Raw genomic sequence first — 19,751 nt, 5'->3', positions numbered from 1 at the left:
AGTTTTGATTGTGTGATATCGTAATACAGAAAAGGTACATCAAGAGAGAGAGACATAACTAAATTATATTGTGTTGAAAAAATATTTAAAAGAATTCAAAGTCCTCCTATATAGAAAATCAATAATGTAATAAAGTAGAGAAGTGATTATCTTAAACGTATTGATATTGTATACACAAATATAATTTTATAAAGTTAAAAGGTATACTTAAAATTTACATTTTAATATAATATGACATTTTAATATAATAATCTAAACAGAATGTATTTCTCATGCCATAGATTATTTTCATATGAAGTATCTAATTTTTGTATTAAGGGATAACAATAAAAATATTTTTCAATAAAAATCAAATTTTAAATCAATCTTAAACTAATGCTAATTTAGAATACTATTTTTGCAAAATTATATACATTTTAAATTATATTATTTTTCTGTTTTAAATTATTTACTCATAATAGTAAAAATTTATATATGTTTTAATATAATAAAAATACGAATATTAGCTATTAAATATAATTTTCTTATTACCTATTCACGTGGTTCATCCACTAATTCGACTGGTAATTCAATAACTTCATGTTTTACCTTGATCAATAACTGTTCTAACTTTTTAAACCCAATCTCCTTCTAATTTAATTCATCAAAATACTCTAAAAAATCACCAATTTTTAATTTCCTTTCAAAATTTTCTAACAAAAACTCTTAACTCAACCTAAGAAATTTTAAATTCATTAATTACCCCATTAAATCTCTTCAATCTGCATCCAAATACTGCTAAAAAAATATAACCAAATCAATTATTCTAACTTCAGCCTAATCCACCACTGCAGAGATCAGAGCTTCTTGCAAGTAAACGGTCAGCTCCAAGAAGTTTGAAAGTTTATTCTAGACTTTCTAGTTAACTCCATAAAGGGGTGCTTCAACACAATGCACGACACAAAGTTCTTTTCCCAGAAAACAAGAAAACCAAAAGGAAAAAGAATCAGAATGAGAATGTTGATGGCAAAAGAAACAAACAGAATTTGGTTTCAGGTTTTTCACATTCCTCCAGTTCTGGAGTTCAAGAATCTTCTTCCATTGCATTTCAATTGTTTAGTTGCTTGGTTGGTGGGTTTTGCCTGAACTTACTGAAATTACTGGAAGAGTTGTGAGCAGATTTATACCATTTCAGGGCTTTCTCAATTGCCTTCTCATCATCACCAAACACCCTTTTGAAAACGGTATTTCAAGACTCAAACTTTAATGCTTTTTTTTTTCATTTAAATATTGCTTAATGTCACAAGTCAGAGTTCAGTTTGCAAGATTTTCCCCGTGATTTTTAATCCTCCTTCTATTCACCAATTTTCTTTCGTACGTGTAGTTCACTGAAAATAATATTCATTGAATTTTTGTTTTCTGATAAGTCGGATGGCTTAATGGGGATTTTTTGGTGCTCTATTGTGGTTCTACAAATCTGTTAGTCTGTCAAAACATAATGTTTGTTTGGAAAAACCTATTCATAAAGACATCTAAAAGAGAAAATCAAGAATAAAACTGATACGAAATCTACATTGTGCTTAAGTTAGTTTGTAGAAATTTTCTTACATAACTACTCAAAATCTGATTTATTTATTTTTCTGTTCAAGAAATGTTCATAGAAGTTTGTCCTAACAGATTCATGGTTTTGAATGTCTTTGCAATCCTATGAAATTATAATTGCAATTGAATATCACATTCGTCCACTGTGATGTAGAATATTAATCACATGGCAGCCACGACAAGAATCACAAATTAAAACCATGCATCCAGGAATTTGTGTTGGTTGAGGGTGGTTTTCATTTTCTTTATCTGTTTAGAAGTGATGGTGTTTAGTTCTTATTCAGCACATTGTTACTCATAATCTTGAAGTCTTAGTGAGTATAAGAAACACACTAAGCACCATTAGATTTTACTAGGAATGACTTTTTTTTTTCTTTGCAGTCCATCATCTTATTTTATAAAAATGTTTGTTCCAAAAGTGAACGAAAAGCTGCTTGAAGACCTTGAGGTAATGGGATTTCCAAAGGCACGGGCAACCAGAGCACTTCATTGTTCTGGTATGTTGATTCACTATATAAGTTAAGATATGTAGATTGAAAATGATGTGTCGTGTTTAACTTTAATGTGCTAGAAGTTACTTAGTATTATTCTACAGGTTATTTTATTCCTTACTTAGAGGCAAATGTTTGAAGGGATACCCGAACTTCATCAATATAAAACTTTATTGAAACTGATGTACAACAGTGTACCGTGTAAATTCACTCGAGGCTTGCTCTTCCAAGAAAAAAAAAATTAATGCTTTGACTGAAGATGACAAAGTTTTCTGTAAATTTTGTGTGACATGACTTAGTGCTTTTTAAATCCTGACCTTGGACTGTGTCAAACAGTTGCAAATTTGCAATTAAGGAAACTGAAATAATATGAACTCCAAAGCACATGTATACAGACAATTCTGTTCAATGCATTTGTCTGTATGAATTTTTTGCTACACAATGATAAACTGTAAAGGAGAAAAATTAAGTCAGCAGATTCAAGAATGTGGCTCAAGTTAGATTTTAGTTTTGAATTCAAAGTTCAAATATTCACATGTATTGTACACACTGAACAGTTTTACCATGTAATTACTCCAAAGCAACACAGTTTGGTAACATTATTTCTATCATAGAAAAGTTGTGTATTATGGTTCACTTAAGTTCTTGAGGATTTGATATTTTTCCATTCATGCGTATATTTTGTCTGATACAGATGTTTTGGTTTACCAGGTAATACCAGCTTAGAGGATGCTATAAATTGGATAGTTGATCATGAGAATGACATTGATATTGATGAGATGCCATTGGTGAATCATACACCCTTTTTTCTTTGGGACTATTCATTATTTAATTGTGGCTTAATGACAATTTTTGTCTCTATAATTTGGAATGACTTCGGGTTGGGTTTCTTAAATTCAAAATAGTTATTCTGGGTCTACAAATTAAAAAAAAATTATTCTTATCCTTAAATACTGAATTTGACTGACCAAAACTGTTTTTTTTTTTATAAAATTAGGAAATCACATTAGATTCATGTAAATTTTCAGAAGCTAAAAACTTAATTTAGCTTTTAATTTTTCATCAGATGCATATTGGCCTCATGCTCCTAATATAATAAATGGTTAGGGTGTGGCATCATTCAGGGAAAGAAGATGCGAGTGTTATGTTCCTAACAAGCACATACCTATACCTTGGTTTTTAAATTAAAGTTGTACTCAAGTTGATGATCTGGGAGTGACAGAAGTTACTTGTTAACCCAGCTTCATCTAGATTTCTGCAATGTCCTAGTTTCATCCAGATTAGCTTTCCAAGTCAAGGATTGATTATTAACCTCACAGAATTTGCATTCACAATTGTAACTGCAATATTGTGGTTTGAATGGTTGAAACATGTGTTGACACCACAATATTGTGATTATGTTGCTTTATATTGCTGTGGAGATATTCATGACAATCATAATTGTGATTGGGGTTGCAATTTAAAAGCATGGTTTAACTTTATTCAGTTGTTTACATTTCTAAAGGTAGATGTAGATGTTGAGGTAGAGTCATCTGAGTCCTTCCCCATCTCAGAAGAAATCAGAATCAAAGCACAAAGTTTAAGGTTTTATGATCTTGCGCACTATTTTCATAGAAGTTGTTAAATTGTGTTCTTTGTATTATGCGAGCAGTTGTTTTTTTTTTTACATATTGAAATTGTCTAACAAATGTTGGAACTAAAGATAACAATTATTTCATATGATGCTTTAATTTGAAGATTCCAGTAAATATTTCTCTTTCTTCTGGCTGCTTCCTTTTTCTACTAATATTTCGGTGTTGCAGGGAACAAGAACGTAAGAGGATAGAGCAGGAAGAGAAAAGATTGGAGAGAGAAAGGGAGAAGGTATACTTTTTCAACTACAGTAGCTGCTTATTTCTAGCTTTTTGCTTTGTACCCCTTACATTGCAGTGGACAGAAATTGAAAATAAGAAAAATATATGTAAATTAAATGGTGCAATTGCCAGTGTCCTGAATTATGCAACAAATTATATGGTAGAAACTGATTTTTACTGATATATACAATGTAGATTAATTCCTTACAAGAGCAGATAATTGCATAAACTAAAAGATAAATATAATTCAGCAGATGCACTGCACCTCTAACCAAAAAAACACTCAGTTTCCTCCTAATTATTGCCTACCTACACTTCTTATTCTTCCCACATATATAGATATTTTTTCCAAACATAAAATCATGAACATTCCTATGTGTGCTACCCTTTACCTCCCTTTCTTACTACATCTTCACCAAACATTAAACCTTCTTTTTACCAAAATACCATTTTACTGCAGTTTTTCTCAAAGAAATCCATGAAGCTTTTAGAGTCCCTTTCTTAAGATGCTTAATTTCTCATAAAAATGTGAAATATTGTTGGGAATTTAAGTGAGTTGAAGTCCCACATTGGGTAGATATGAGAAAATTAAGCAACTTATAAGGAAGAAGACTCATAAATTCATTATTTTAAGGTTTTGAGTTGAAGGTGATGTCAATTCCTTATGCGGGTTTGGGCTCGTGTCTCATTTTTGTTGAATCATTGTGATAAATCCCCTTGAAAAACCCATCAATGTGACAATTTATCTTGGTGATCGTCTCAGGCGAGTACAATATAGGTGAAAAATCCTAGATGTGGGGATTCCTTGTATTGAAAGTCTTCATGACAGGAATTTTAGGTAAGTTGATAGACTTCTTTGGTTAGGAAATCTATCCATCCCTCAAAACAGCACACACACATAGAATACTGGACAAAACAATACTGTATATGTTAGGTTCCTGGGTTTGGAACCTAACAAGAACACAATCAAAAGATGGAGACAGAAAGAAAGAATGGGTTTTCTGTATTATTCACAGTAAAAAAGACCTTTTTACAAGAATGAGTTGGGAGCATAACCTCCCTGGCTGAGGGCATAAACCCTCTCTACAAGCTAAAACGCCTGACTTTACACAAAGTATATTCGATGCTCCCCTGTACAGAACCCACTCCCTATTTATAAAGTTTCTCTTCCTTCTATCCTAAACCCATTATCACCTATCACCCTATATCCAATCATTACACCCCCCTCAGAACAACCTTGTCCTCAAGGTTGGAACCGGAAAACTCGATCTCATGGCTTCTCTTCATCAACCTGTTACCATATGAAGGGAACCCCCTGGATGCTGCCCTCCAATTCAGGTCCGGAGGCTTGGGTGGTGGCAATTTCTCCTTCATTGACTTCCATTCTTCTTGGATTTTATTAGCTTTCAGCACTCTGGTCACCTCTTTTCCATAATCACAAGCCCTGAGGCAATGGTCTTCGATGTCTTTCAAAGCTTCAAAAAGTTCTCTCCCCCTTCTCTCCCCGGCATTGATTCTTCCATCCACCTTTCCCTCCCCAACCTTCATTCTAATTGTAAGACCGTTCGGCAGTTTACTGGGAGACCATTTGGATTGTAAGACCGTTCGGCCACTGAATGTAACTGTAATACCGTTTGGTTCCGACCGTTCCTTCACATTCGGATTCGGTGGTTCTCTGCCATTCGCTCTGCCCATATCGTTCAGTCCGCCCATATCGTTCGGTCCGCCGATACCATTCAGTCCGACCATACCATTCAGTCCGACCGTACCGTTCAGTCCGCCCATACCGTTCGGTTCATGCAGTCCTCTCAATTTCCTAGCCTGTATTGCTGAACCGTTCGGTTCCTGCTGTCCTCTCCCCTCCGCATCCTGTAGTCCTAGCCTGTTCGGTGTCGACTGTCCTCTCACGTTCGGCTCGGGCAGTCCTCTTCCGTTAGGTTCTGGCCGTCCTTTCCTGTTCGGATCCAGCAGTCCTCGACCGTTCGGTTCCGGCAGTTGTCTCATGCTCAATGCTGGGACGTATTCTTTGATGGTTCTCGACTGTTTACTGGCTGCCGCCCTTTCAAAGCTAGTAACCCCCGTTCCGTTCTCCAAATTGCACCACCATTGCCCCCTTCAGACCTTCCCAAGAACGATTTTTGGCTTTCAACTTCCAAGCTCTAAACCAATAGCCCGCGCTTCCCTCCATGCTAATGGATTCCCGACGCACCTTTTCTTCCTCCTTCACCCCCTGTGTCTCAAAAACAATCTCTGCCCTAGCGATGCACCCCATCGCATCAAACCCTTCAAAAACGGCTAAGTCTACTCTCCTCTCCCCGCTGGGTTGCACTTCATGGCGTTCATCCCCTCTCTCCCCTTCCTCTTCCTTTTGCCGGTCCCAATGTTTGTCGTCCTGGTTGTGGCCTCGACCACCCAACATCCTTATGATTTCTTGCAAATCTTGGCGTATTGCAGTATAATCTTAGCGTATTACAGCATAATCTTGGCATATTGCTGCATAATCTGATCGCAGATCCCTTATATGCGCCTTCATTCTATCAACCGCAATTTCCTTCACCCTCACACGATTTTGGCGGCGTCTCGATCTGGCAGTCCCCTCCCAAGCGTATCCAGCAGGTCGGACCAATTTGTTAGGTTCCTGGGTTTGGAACCTAACAAGAACACAATCAAAAGATGTAGACAGAAAGAAAGAATGGGTTTTTTGTATTATTCAGAGTAAAAAAGACCTTTTTACAAGAATGAGTTGGGAGCATAACCTCCCTGGCTGAGGGCATAACCCCTCTCTACAAGCTAAAACGCCTGACTTTACACAAAGTATATTCGATGCTCCCCTATACAGAACCCACTCCCTATTTATAAAGTTTCTCTTCCTTCTATCCTAAACCCATTATCACCTATCACCCTATATCCTATCAGTATATTACTCTAATGAACCAGAATATAAATGTATACAACATCCAACTCTCAAGGGAGCACTCTCCCTCCACAGGAACAACATCTTCTCAATACAATGAATATCAAAAGCTACCCCTGACACAAGAACTCTCTACCTTCTTATAAAGGCCTCCCAACCAACTAACAACTAATTCCTAATTTGTTTCGTTCTCTCCTGAACCCATTATATCCTATCACATTATATCCTATCATTACACCCTGTTTCAAAACAACCTTGTCCTCAAGGTTGGAATCGTGAAACTTGATCTCATGGCTCATCTTCATCAGTGTGTTATCATATGAAGGGAACCCACTGGCTACTGCTTGTAAATTCAAGTATAGAGGCTTGGGTGGTGGACCATATGAGAGAATTGTTGACTTCTTCTGTTCCATTAATAAGAACTACTTCTTTTCCAAGATTCACATGGACCATATGATTGTTCTATACTGCTTTCTGACATGGTGACCTCTTACATTGTAAAGCACAAGTATCGCAATTCGCTCTTAAACTGTTTGCACTGCTTTCCTACCCTTTTTACCTTCCACCCTTGTGAGTAATATAAGATGTTTAGTTAATAAAGATTCTACAAGAAACTTGGAAATTCCTTTGTGGCCATTGCTAGAAGCTAGATCTGCAGGTGTTATAACATCAGTAATTTCAGGATATGAATTTGTAACAGCCCTAGTGGATGCACCCATGGACACCCAAACCACAGCTGGGTCACTCCCAGACACCACTGTTTTAACCTCAGGCTTCAACAATTCTTCCCCCTTCACTGTTTTGACACACACACCTACGACACTATCTCCACTAAAAACAATAACTTTTGCATCTATCCCAACAACCACACCAACAATGTCTCCATCACAGTTTACGTCTTTGTCTTCCCCTTCACATGTATTTTCTTCTCTTCTATCTTGCCCTCTAATTCTTGTAAAACAATCAACACTCAAAACAACAACTTTTGACACTCTACTCCCTGATGTAATGGTAACAACATCCCCCTCTTGGTCTTGGTCAACCCCGTCCTCTACACTGATAGTTGTTTCCTTCCAAAGCATTCATTCTTCCATCCGTCCTTCCCTCCAGAGCCCTCATTCTTCCTTCTATCATGCTCATCTCCCAATGACCCGGCAGGTCGGACCAATTTGATAGACTTCTTTGATCAGGAAATCTATCTATCACTCAAAACAACACACACACAGAATACTAAACAAAACAATATTGTATATTACTTTGATGAACCAATACAAATGTACAACATCCAACTCTCAAGGGAGCACTCTCCCTCCATAGGAACAACCTCCGGTCAATACAATGAATATCAAAAGCTACTCCTGACCAAGATCTCCCTGCCTTCTTATAAAGCCCCCCAACCAACTAACAACTAATTCCTAATTTGTTTTCTTCTCTCCTGCACCCATTATATCCTATCACATTATATCCTATCATAAGTCTACTCACCCTTAAGGGGAAGATTATTATTGTACACACACAGAGAATACAGAACAAAACAATACTGTATATTACTTTGATGAACTAGAATACAAATGTACAACATCCAACTCTCAAGGGAGCACTCTCCCTCCACAGGAACAACCTCCAGTCAATACAATGAATATCAAAAGCTACTCCTGACACAAGACCTCCCTGCCTTCTTATAAAGCCCCCCCAACCAACTAACCAACTAACAACTAATTCCTAATTTGTTTTCTTCTCTCCTGCATCCATTATATCCTATCACATTATATCCTATCATAAGTCTACTCACCCTTAAGGGGAAGATTATTGGGAATTCAAGTATGAGTCTAAGTTCCACAATGGATAAATATAAAAAAGTTGAGCACAAGGTGTTAATCCTTTATGTCGGTTATGACTCATGTCTCATTGTTGTTGAATCATTTGGGTAAATCCCCTTGAAAGACCCATCAAATATATATAGAAGTATAACATTTATTTAACTTGAAACATCATTTGTTTCGAAAGCCATACATGATATGATATACATGTGCCATCAAGTTGTGCTCTTTCCAAACGAATACAGACAAATGAAATAATTTTCTCAGCATGAGTTCTTTCCAATTTGTGATTGTTGCTACAAAATTTATAGATGTGTAGGCTTGTATTGATTGAGACATGCAATAGGTTGTATTTAAGAATTTTGCGCCATCACTAAAGCATACAATGAGCTTAAGACTTCTTTTGACCTTTAGAGAGTTTACTTAGGATCTCATAGAGGCATCTCACATCAACACTAAGATGAATTTATCAATTGAGGACTATCACCAAGCCTACCACTCACGAGCTATAAATTTATTGAGTAGACACACTCACCTTTTACACTATAGTTTTCTTTCAGTTCCTAAAGCATTCAACAAAAGGTAACCACCACTATAATACCCACATATAGCATGAATAATGCTAGCGATACTTCCTTTCAAAAACTTTGATAGAAAAATTAGCATTACTCTATATAACATTCACGTACTACTACCCCCACATATAGACAGTATAACTTTATCACATTCAAATCTTTTACACATACTTTGCTGAAATAAAAACATCAAATTGTAACAGATATTATGCACATGGAAAACATTATTCTTAAATAGGATTTTCCCATAGGTGAGCTTTAAACTAACCTTTAGCTTACCAAGAAAACTAGTTACATTAGAGTTTCTTAATAGTGAACAGCCCTCTCCTCCTTGCATAACATTTTAGGAAGTAAAGGCATTTTTGTTGGCACAAGTATTCTTCTAGTCTATAAATCTCGACCATGTGAGGAGGATTGGATCATAACCTTAGAAAAAATCAAAACCTTATGAGAATAATGAGTTTGCGTGAATAAGGAAGAAGAAAATGAGCAAGAAAACATCAATCCTGGAAGATTAACTAGAAACATGACAATGATAGATGCTCTTGCCCACCAAATCTTTTGTATTTCTTGGACTTGTAATTCTTAGGATTAACTTTTTCTTATAATTTTTAGGTGCAAATAGTTTTTGTTGTCTAGGTTAATTTGGCCTTATTTTGCATTTCAATCAAGATAAAAAGAGTCTACCAATTTCGGTCAAGGAGTGCAAGAGAAGCAATAAGCATGTGATAACAATTCAAGCCCAATTCATGCCCCAAAACTTATAATAATGTTCTATCTCATTCAAGGAGAGGCAAGGCCAATGCGATACAAGTTTGGAACACATGGGATTAATCTTGACATTTGATCTTGATCTAGGATTTTCAAATTTGAATTTGAGTTTTTTAAATTTTCCTCTTTTTTACTATTGTAAACTTCAACCATGGAAACCTTGAATGGCTATATACATTCCCTCTCTTTTTTTAATTCACTTTTGATATATAAATGCTTCAGAGCATTTTAAAAGTCTTTTGAGATTGAAGTTCCAAGACTCTTAACTTGATATTTAGTAGTCAAGTGGTGATTCAGTTTTTGTTCTTTAATTCATGTTCTAATCTTGTTTCGTTTCTAGTTCACACCTATTCTCTTATTCTTTCCTTCTTGTTGTTTCCATGATGTTCTAGTTGTTCTTGTCATTTTACTAGTTTTTTATTCATATATGACATTATATTGTGATTGGAATCATTGACTCTTTATCTTTTATCTTTAGTTTCTTTGTTATTATTCTTTATTTGTATTTTATTCTTAATCCATATTTCCTTTATTATAAATATAGTATCTTATTCGTATTTTCTACACAAGAGAGATTAATCCCATTTAGGTTTTACTATATTCAATAGGATTAATCTCCCTTGTGTAAAAAATACTCTAATGTATTTATAATAAAAAGAATTTGCGTTAAGCCCAAATACAAATGAACATATAAAAATAACATAATTAAAATAGAGACATGTTTCCCTAATTAACATAAAAAGCAATACATCTAATACATTTATTTGACTTAAAAGTAGAGACATCTTTCTCTTCACTAGTTTTAGCATAACATTCAATAAAAATTTGACAATTTATGTGACGAAGCTGTCCTAATAAAATATTGACGAGGGCGAATTCCATTGATAATAAGTCAATCATTCCTCACTTTTGTATATTATGTCAATAGAATTCAAGTTCTAATGTAGATTAACATAAGTCTTTCTATTTGGCCCAAAAGTAATAGTTAATTCTTTCATCTATTTTAATTGTGTGAGCAAATTGTATCTAAAAGAATTTATATCCACTGAACAAGTTGGTTTCCCTAATCATAAAGGTCTTTTATAACCTTTTTATAGCTTTGAATGCAGGAGAGGATTCAAGCAGGTAAGAGACTCCTTGAAGCAAAGCGAGTTGCTGAAGAAAATGAAAGACAACGGTATATTAATGTTCATTAGTTGCTTCATTTCATTTTCCATAAGGAGATTATTTGTTCCAACTTACGTTGTCCTATCCTATAATAAGGAATTTATCCCTGAGAAAAGCGGAAAAAGAAGAAGAGAAAAGAGCTAGAGAGAAAGTTCTACAGAAACTAGAGCAGGATAAGGTATAAAGTTACTTTTCTAATAATATCTCCAGGGGTGATCTATTTTGATAAACTATGTTGCGGTTGACAATTTCATTTTCACATATCAATATAGTCTCTACTGCAGTCCCAGAATGCCACTATATCAATATGTGGAGGCTAAAATTCCTTTCCATCATGTTAGTTAACAGACACAAGTTGAACTGTAGTACCTTATATTTGCATTGATTTTAGGGAGATTGTATTATATAAATTCCTATAAACTACACAATCAATAACACATGGACAAATAAGTAAATCTTTTTTGTCTCTTTTGCTATCATTTTTTGACAATACATTCAATTGAAATATGATGTTGATAGAGTATGGAGAGTTTATGAAAGGAAGAGAAAAAAGAATAAAGAGGGGGAGAGGCGTTAGGAAGTTATAACTGTAACATAGTTTGGGCGGGAAATAAAGCTCCTATGTATCTAAGTAATAGGCACCTTTTGAATTGTATACGTGTATAGACAGGATTATTCCTATCCTGTGGAGAGAGAACTTGGTTCTCTTGGTGGTTGTTGGTTGTGCAGTTATACAAAATTATACAGTTCATACTGTTTTACTGTTTGTTTAGTGTGTGATTGTGCGAATCAGATAGGTTTCCAATTCAGAAACCTATCAGACGTCCTTGTGTAAAAGTATATTTTGTTGATTTAACAACAAGTACAACCCAAGAAGAGAAACAGAAACAAGGTGTCATCCATTTTAAGAAAATGGTTTTTAACGCTTTTGAGGAACTGACAACCAGTTTTCAGAAATAGATTTTCCTTAATGACAGAAACGTAGCAGTTTAGTGGTTTATAATGAATATAACAGAAAGATATGTAGCTCAAACTCAACAATTTATTTTTTTGTTTAGGGTTTATACTGAACATCAGCTAATGGGATAAGACTTTTGTTGTTTTATCAAACAACTTTTGAAGAGACTATCTTTCGACAAAGAAATTGGTTGAATTTGTCCAAATTTCTGTTTTGACAATTAGTTACAATTAGTTTCCTATCATAAATTTTCCAAGTTCCAGTAATTTATAAATACACAATCAAGGAATAGTTTGTGTAAGGACTTATGAGAAACGAGGGAGAAGAAAATGTCAGTAATGATGCAAAAAACTTGACCTGTTGAAAATTGTTCAAGGAAGAAATGTGCAGCTTTTCAGTTCAAGGGTTGCAGTTGTTGTGTTTGCAACTTAGTCAACTCAGAAGTAGTATTTTAATGTAGTTTTTTAGTGGATTTGAACACATTTTTCACTCATAGATGTAAGCATGTTGGATAGAACTGCTTTCAATTTGCTTGATGTTTTTCTTAGTTAAGTATTCATCAAAGCATGTGAAGAAGTGGATGTAGTGTTTTGAATACATTTTACATGATACACATCATAATATGATAAACTTCCATTTTTTAACATTTTGGCATAAAGGAATTTCGTAATAAAGGGTGGTTCATCCTCAAATAGAAAGTACCATGTTCAGTAGAAAAGTGTTGCAGTCTAATTTTCTTCTAAATACATCTCGGCATTTGTGAATGCTAAAATGGCTCTATATTTGTATAACTTTACAGTTAAATAGAAAATTTAAACAAGGATTGCCTTTAGAAGGCCAAGGAACCATCAAATCATCTGCTACTAAACTACAAAAGGAAAAGGTATGGTTACGATCTATTTTATTATACAATGATTGCCTAGTTCCTTGTTTTTTAGCAACTCTTTTCAGCTTGTTGTTGTGGAGCAAAAATTATCAATAATTTTGACTTTAATTCAAATTGCAGAAGTTAAATCCAGTTTATACAACTACAAAAACTGAGCAGTTAAGAGAATGTCTGAGGAATCTGAAGCGTAACCATCAGGTGACACACTGATATCTTCTTTCCCATGAAACATTTTACTAATCTTTGATCTGAAAATGTAATTACGGGCTCATTCTATAACTCTTGCACTTTATCATGACATTCAAAAACATCACTCAAAATAATGACAGGAAGTATTGTATTTCCTTTCCAAAATTAGAATGACCTTAATTTTCTGATATAGATGAGAATGACCACCTAAATTTTCTGACATAGATGAGACTGACCACCTTAATTTTCTGATATAGATTAGAATGATCACCTTAATTTTTTGATAGAGATGATACTTGCTATCAAGAGCTTGTACTTTTTCTGTCTTTATTTTATCAATTCTAAAAATTTTTTTAGGGTGAGGATGCAAGAGTCAGAAGAGCCTTTCAAACACTACTAATCTATGTTGGAAATGTTGCCAAGAATCCCAAGGAGGAAAAGTACAGGAAAATACGACTGAATAATCCATTATTCCTGGTAATTATCAAGACATATTTTTTTCTAAACAAAACATTTTTTTTTGGGAGTGTAAGGTTCATCGTGTTTCATCAAACAATTTTACCTAGAAAAGTTAAAGATTCAGGGTATACTAGATACAGTCTTGAAGATTCATGCAGAACATATCTGAGACATAGCCAAGTCCTTCACTCAGTGATCATGAACTTTGTAGATCCATTCTCCTGCATTGGACTCATTCTGATTGGTCATTGGAAATTTTATTTTCATATTTTAGTAATCACTGTGATCTTTTGAGAAATGCAACATTCTCATTAAGGTGAGGACGTCAATATAATTTTGGTGGAACAGGTTCTTTACTAAAAAAAGAAAAAGTATTTTATACTATCATCTAATCATAAACTCATGTTTGCTAAGATTTTTTTATATATAATAATTATTTCCATGGTCATACTCAGTTATTTTTTATTGGTTGACAATAGTGTATAGAAATTAAACTCATTTTTATGTAGTATATTCTTTCATACATGCTTTTTTAACAGGATAGAGTTGGAAGTTTAAATGGAGGTGTAGAGTTTCTTCAGCTATGTGGTTTTGAGAGAACTGGTGACTTCTTGCATCTTTCTCAAGAAAAGGTTGACATGGCACTGCTGAATTCAGCTGGTTTTGTCTTAAATTCTGCAATGACAAACCCTTTCTTTGGAGTTCTAAGTACTACTCACAATTAAGTATGAGCGACCATAGTTACAATTAGTTTCAAAAGTGAATATCCAAAGCCAAAAACATTTATATAGTGTTGAATGTTTAACCATGGAAAATAATGCAACTTATGTTTTAGATTTAACATCACCAATATCTCATCAAAAAACATCTCTAGTATTTTGTACATTGTTGTATGTCTTGAATCAAACAAAAATATTATTAGGTGGTGGTGGATTCCCACTTATTCTTGGTCCCCATCAAACTTTATGACACATAAATATTCATAAATTATTTTATCCTGAATAAAAAAAAAAACTTAAAAATGTGTCACATAGACACTGGTTAGAACTATAGAACATAACAGGTGGAGCCTAATAGTTTGTCTTGAACTCTGGTTTGTCTTCTTAATCTGATGATAGAACTTGAGTTTCTTGTCTTTGTTTCTTTTTGTATGTCCATTTTGTAAGCTTTAATACGGAAGCTGAAGAGTTATCATTAAAATGTATTTCAACAATTCGTTTATAAGAGGGTGAGTTATTAAGCATGTAATAAGTTGAGTCATTGCAAGCTCGCACCTTTAGTCCTAGATATATCTCTACAAGAATAGTGAAAAAGACTTGAAATGCAATGAACAAAATATGCAAAAATATAAATAAATTCCACACTAACAAATCAACATGTATATTGATTTATTTTGTTTTTTATATTTATTTTTTAATTAATTAAGTTCCAATATTTAGTAAATACAGTCAATGTGATATGTTTTGTTAAATTGATGTTAATGTCTTTCGAAAATGACTTTGTTAGTCTAATCAAAGACTTAATTAGTAATTTGGTTCTTATTTAAACTCATAATTTATTTTTGTTTTTATAATTTTTTAATTCAATTAAGTTCTTATTATTATTTAAATAGAGAGGTCTTTTTCATCAAATTAGTATTAACATCATTAGCAGTAGCAGGCAAGCATACGTTTACGTTTTCATTGAGATCATCTCTTTTAAATTCAATATCATATATATAAAATCTTTTCTTATGTTACATTATTAAAGATAAACACAAACTTAATTATGACTTTTAAGTTTATTCTTAGAATTTATGGAGGACAATGATGGTGAAAAAGAGACTACATTGTCTCCACTTAAAAAATATAAAAAGTTAATTAAATAAAGAAAAATATAAAATAATTAAGTCTTTTATTAATATGATATGTGATTATCTTTCAAATAAAATTAAAGTTAATTTGAAAAAAAATTCATATTAAATTTAAAACTTATTGAACAAATATTGTGATTCAATTGATAAAAACAAATATAAATATCAAAACAAAGTCTCAGTATAAAAAATTAAATTAATAGTTAAGCCTAAATTTATTTACGATTTATTTTATCATGTTATCCTAAGTTCACTAAAAACATAAATATTATTTACTATTTACGTCATTACACAATATTTTTTTAACTTTAGACAATGTTAAATTAGTCAACGTATATATATAAATATTATCTAAACATGGATAAAGCAATAATTTTATAAAGATTGCTTGAACATAAACAAAACAACCATTTTGTAAGTGTTGCATTGAGAAGGTGAGTCCTAATCAATAAAACCGTGGTGGCCAGATATAAAAAAAATGCAAATTCTATTGTTTGGATGGAGGGAATAATTGAAAAGAAATAAGAGGAAGAAAAGAAAATAGAAATAGATGAAGAGAAAGTGACGAGAAATGAGAGAAATATTTTTAAATGATTTGATTGATGTGATAAAAAAATATTTAAAATAATTTAATATAAGTAAATAATTTTAGAAATATGAAATAAGTTAAAATAAGATTTAAATTAAGAAAAAGTAGTTATTAAATAATAATAATAATAATAAATTGTATTTAAATTAATAAATTAAAATATTTGACAAAATATCAAATTTTAAATTATTTAATTTTGTTTATTATTTTAATTGTTTATTTTATAATAGTAACAAATTTGAATTTATAATTGACAAGATATCTCACTACCCATGGTTTCGTATTGTATCAGATTTTATAAAAACATGTCATGAAAGTTCAAGACAAAAGACAAGTAAGAAAACAGATTTCCCATTGACTCAAATATTAGTTTAGTGTACAAACGCATGAAAAATGGATAATAACTCTCTGTATCTTTTCCTGTGGGTTCAGTTTAGTTACTAATTGTTTAGAATTAGGATAGTTTTAGGTTTTTTCTTTAATTTTTTAGTTTTTTAGAATTTTAATTAAAAATAAGTTTTTAGATGTATTTTTAGTGTTTGTAAATAATTAGAAAATTGACATTTTTTTAAACAAAATTAATAAAAATCTGTTTTTATTTTGTTTTTAATTTCTTTAATTGTTGAAATGTCATGCTTTTTTTTTGCTGATGGATCCTGATTTTAATTGCAGGAAGGCCTTTGGTCATTTGAGCTTGTATTGCTATCATATATCAATCCGTTAAAAAACCTTCTTGATGGATGTCCGATAAATAAATTTTAAATTTCTTTTTATTTAATATTTTATAATTATTTAATTTAATTAAAAATTTTAATATTATTTATAGTATTTTTATATTTTAATAATTATTAAAATATGATTTATAATTTTATATTAGTTTTATTAGAAAAATAAAATTAAAATATTAAAATATGAGTAATAATGAAATTAAAAAAACAAAAATAAAAATAATAGCTTAAAATCAGATTTAATATATTTAAATATATTAAATCAGATTTTATTATTATTTTTTCTTTTTTTATTTTTGTTATTGCTATTTTTATTTTAATTTTTTTAATATAATTATTATAATAGTAGAAATTTTATTTTAATAATTTTTAAGAAAAAACCTATATTAAATAATATTTAAATTTATATTAAAATATATTATTATTAAGTTTTAAATCTAAAAATAAAATTTAAAAAAAAATTATGAATTAGATTTCGAAATTCACATATTTTAAAATGGGATGCATAACAACTTTAATAAGAATGTGAAAAAATTAAAAGAAAAAATTTATTAAAATTAAAAATGAATTTTCTTAAAAAGATTGGAGAGACAGAAAAACACTTTAAACTAAAACTGTTTAAGAATTTTTAATCAATTTTTTTTCTTTTTTACAAATTAAATACATTTTTAACTAAGAACAAAATTGATTAGGCTGGTTGCATCTGATCAACAGTTAAATTGTGCCTCTTGTTTTAAAATTAGGCTGTCAGCTGCACTCCCTCCACCACCACATACAGCTAGCTTCCTGCACCTTTTCATTTTGAGTGATTCTTCTTACACCTCACTCAGTTCATCCTGCATCCCCAAATTTACCTCTTTGTCCTTCATTTAATAAAAAGTCAAAACGTAATTAATGAATTTAATTTTTTTAACCTCCAACCATTTTTCTAACTGCCAACCACAAAAATATTTTTTGGTTATAAACCCTCAAGTGCCCTGTTCTTCGTTTTGTACTGTAGCAAGTTATTTTTCTTCACTTCACTTGTTTACTGTGTATTGAATTGGATTGAGTTGTGGTTAAAATTCTCGGGGTGGTGGTAGTGCTGTTGGAAGATTTGGAGATATGCTGTGACGGTAAGAGGAAGAAGAAAGAAGAAGACAGATACGCAACCGCACTTCGAGGTGCGAAAAGACGCAGCCGCACTTGCGTTTTTTATTTTGAGGCCGCACTTTGAAGTGCGGTTTGTGATATGTGTGTATTTGGTTAGAGTGATATTTACTTAATTTATTCCATTACAAACCAGACAATAACTTCTTAGTCTCAATATATATTCTAATATATTGAACCTGATTTGGTTAGAGTGAATTTCAACATTTTAAAACATTTCTCTATAATGTTGTAATGTGTGAACACACGGATCAATAAATAAATAGATACCTGCTGAAATGAATGTGCAGACTGCGGTATATACAATCATATGCTTTAGATATATACTGAAAATTAATTAAGAAAGCTTGATAACAAAAGAAACTTCACTGGTTTGTATACTTTTATATTTTCAAGAAATAACTTAAAATGATTCTCCCAGATCCATGTCACTGCAACAAATGTCACAGATGGTTGAACCATAAGTGACCCACAATGCTAGCAGGATGATTTGAAGCAGATGAAAAGCAGGGTGCACATGGTGGTTGGGGAGGGATGTCAGGTAGTCAACATTATTAAGATTTTTTCACATATTTAATGCAAAAGATAAATATGAAGAGCATAAACCACATGGGCAGTGTTGCAAATTTCTACAGGGTTCAAAATTAATGAACACCATAATCTCAAGGATCCACATTAGACTCTTGCATGTCTAACAATCAGGACCACAACAGCAAAAAAAAATCTATATATAGCACAAAATATAACAGAAATAATGCAAACTATACATTGCTTACATAAATATGGTTCATGCCAGACCTAAACCTCTGAATCCTGTGTATTCTGCTTCCTACTTGCCGCATCACAAAAGTGTATCAACCGCCAAGGAGAGAAGCTGTAGGTCTAGGATAAGCAGAAGCAATTCTAGGCACATCTGCATCACCAGGGGTGCCGGTTGATCGGCCTTGGCCGGAATTGCGTACATGATGATGTTTATGATCAGCACCTTTTCTCTGCATGTCCTTTGATTCCTGAAGCTGCTCCAATGCTTTTATCACCTCCGGTTATCCGCTTCCGCACATCGAAACGCGGTTGTATATGTGTGCCGCAGATCGAACTGCGGTTTGAGCTTACCGCAGATCGAACTGCGTTTCTCCTTGCTGCATATCGAAATGCGTTCTGATCCCCTTCCGCACTTCCAACTGCGGACGTCCAGCTCCAGCGAGCTCCGGTGACCGAACACGAACCACGACGAACACGAACCACGACGAACGAACCACAGATTACAGCAAACAAAAATACACAGCAGATGCAAGCTACTAACCTCTGGACGTCAGATTTGTGACGAAAACAACGGAACGCGAGCAACAATGGCAGGAACGCAACGGAGAGAAGATACAGGGACACAATGGTAGAGAGGAGGAGGATGGAGTGAAAAAGAGAGAGCAAACTGTTTGCAAAGGAGAGGGTGTAGGTATAGGATTTGATCGTGAGATGCGGCAGAGAAGAGGAGTTAAGTTTTCTTCAACTTTTTAAAAATCCAAAATATTCCTCTCTCTCCTCGTTTAGTGTGGCAAGGGCATAAGTTGGAATTAAAATTTGTTTTGAAGGTGCAGGACAAGGGTTGTGAGGTGCAGGCATTTTTTTTTTCTCACCACACTCTTGCACCTTCTCATTTTTTTTTCTCAGTAATATTTAATTTCTGTTTTTATCTTTTTACCCAACAATCAATCACTTCATTAATGTCTCCACCCACCACTATATGAATGAAATTCCTCTCAATCTTCTTC

The 19,751-nt window shown here is 32.9% G+C and overlaps 1 protein-coding gene across 2 annotated transcripts; it reads left to right on the top strand.

Annotated features, from left to right (window-relative positions):
* Nucleotides 1-820: 820 nt before the first annotated feature.
* On the top strand, nt 821-14,510 carry LOC124828089 (uncharacterized). Of its 2 annotated transcripts, XM_047301310.2 has the most exons (11): nt 824-1,223; nt 1,963-2,078; nt 2,784-2,860; nt 3,577-3,656; nt 3,875-3,935; nt 11,115-11,182; nt 11,269-11,350; nt 12,930-13,013; nt 13,137-13,214; nt 13,563-13,682; nt 14,204-14,510. In XM_047301310.2, exons 2-11 carry the CDS (start codon nt 1,985-1,987, stop codon nt 14,387-14,389), a joined length of 930 nt encoding a protein of 309 aa, XP_047157266.2. In that variant the 5' UTR covers nt 824-1,223; nt 1,963-1,984; the 3' UTR covers nt 14,390-14,510. The 2 variants fall into 2 exon arrangements, with proteins under 2 accessions (XP_087962605.1, XP_047157266.2); XM_088106479.1 differs by lacking the exon at nt 13,563-13,682 and having other exon boundaries at nt 821-1,223.
* Nucleotides 14,511-19,751: the final 5,241 nt, after the last annotated feature.

The sequence above is a fragment of the Vigna umbellata genome, chromosome 2 (assembly GCF_029865625.1).
Source record: "Vigna umbellata cultivar VRB3 chromosome 2, Vumbellata_1.0, whole genome shotgun sequence".
In the NCBI taxonomy this organism is placed as follows: domain Eukaryota; kingdom Viridiplantae; phylum Streptophyta; class Magnoliopsida; order Fabales; family Fabaceae; genus Vigna; species Vigna umbellata.
The sequence above is the reverse complement of the archived record's forward strand: the minus strand, read 5'-3'. Positions and strand labels throughout refer to the sequence as shown.

Bases quoted from the DNA above. Each gene is read 5' to 3' on its own strand.
- LOC124828089 (XM_047301310.2), top strand. From the start codon at position 1,985: ATGTTTGTTCCAAAAGTGAACGAAAAGCTGCTTGAAGACCTTGAGGTA. The intron at 2,861-3,576 runs GTGAATCATACA...ACATTTCTAAAG, and splicing joins ATATTGATGAGATGCCATTG to GTAGATGTAGATGTTGAGGT. The intron at 3,936-11,114 runs GTATACTTTTTC...CTTTGAATGCAG, and splicing joins TGGAGAGAGAAAGGGAGAAG to GAGAGGATTCAAGCAGGTAA.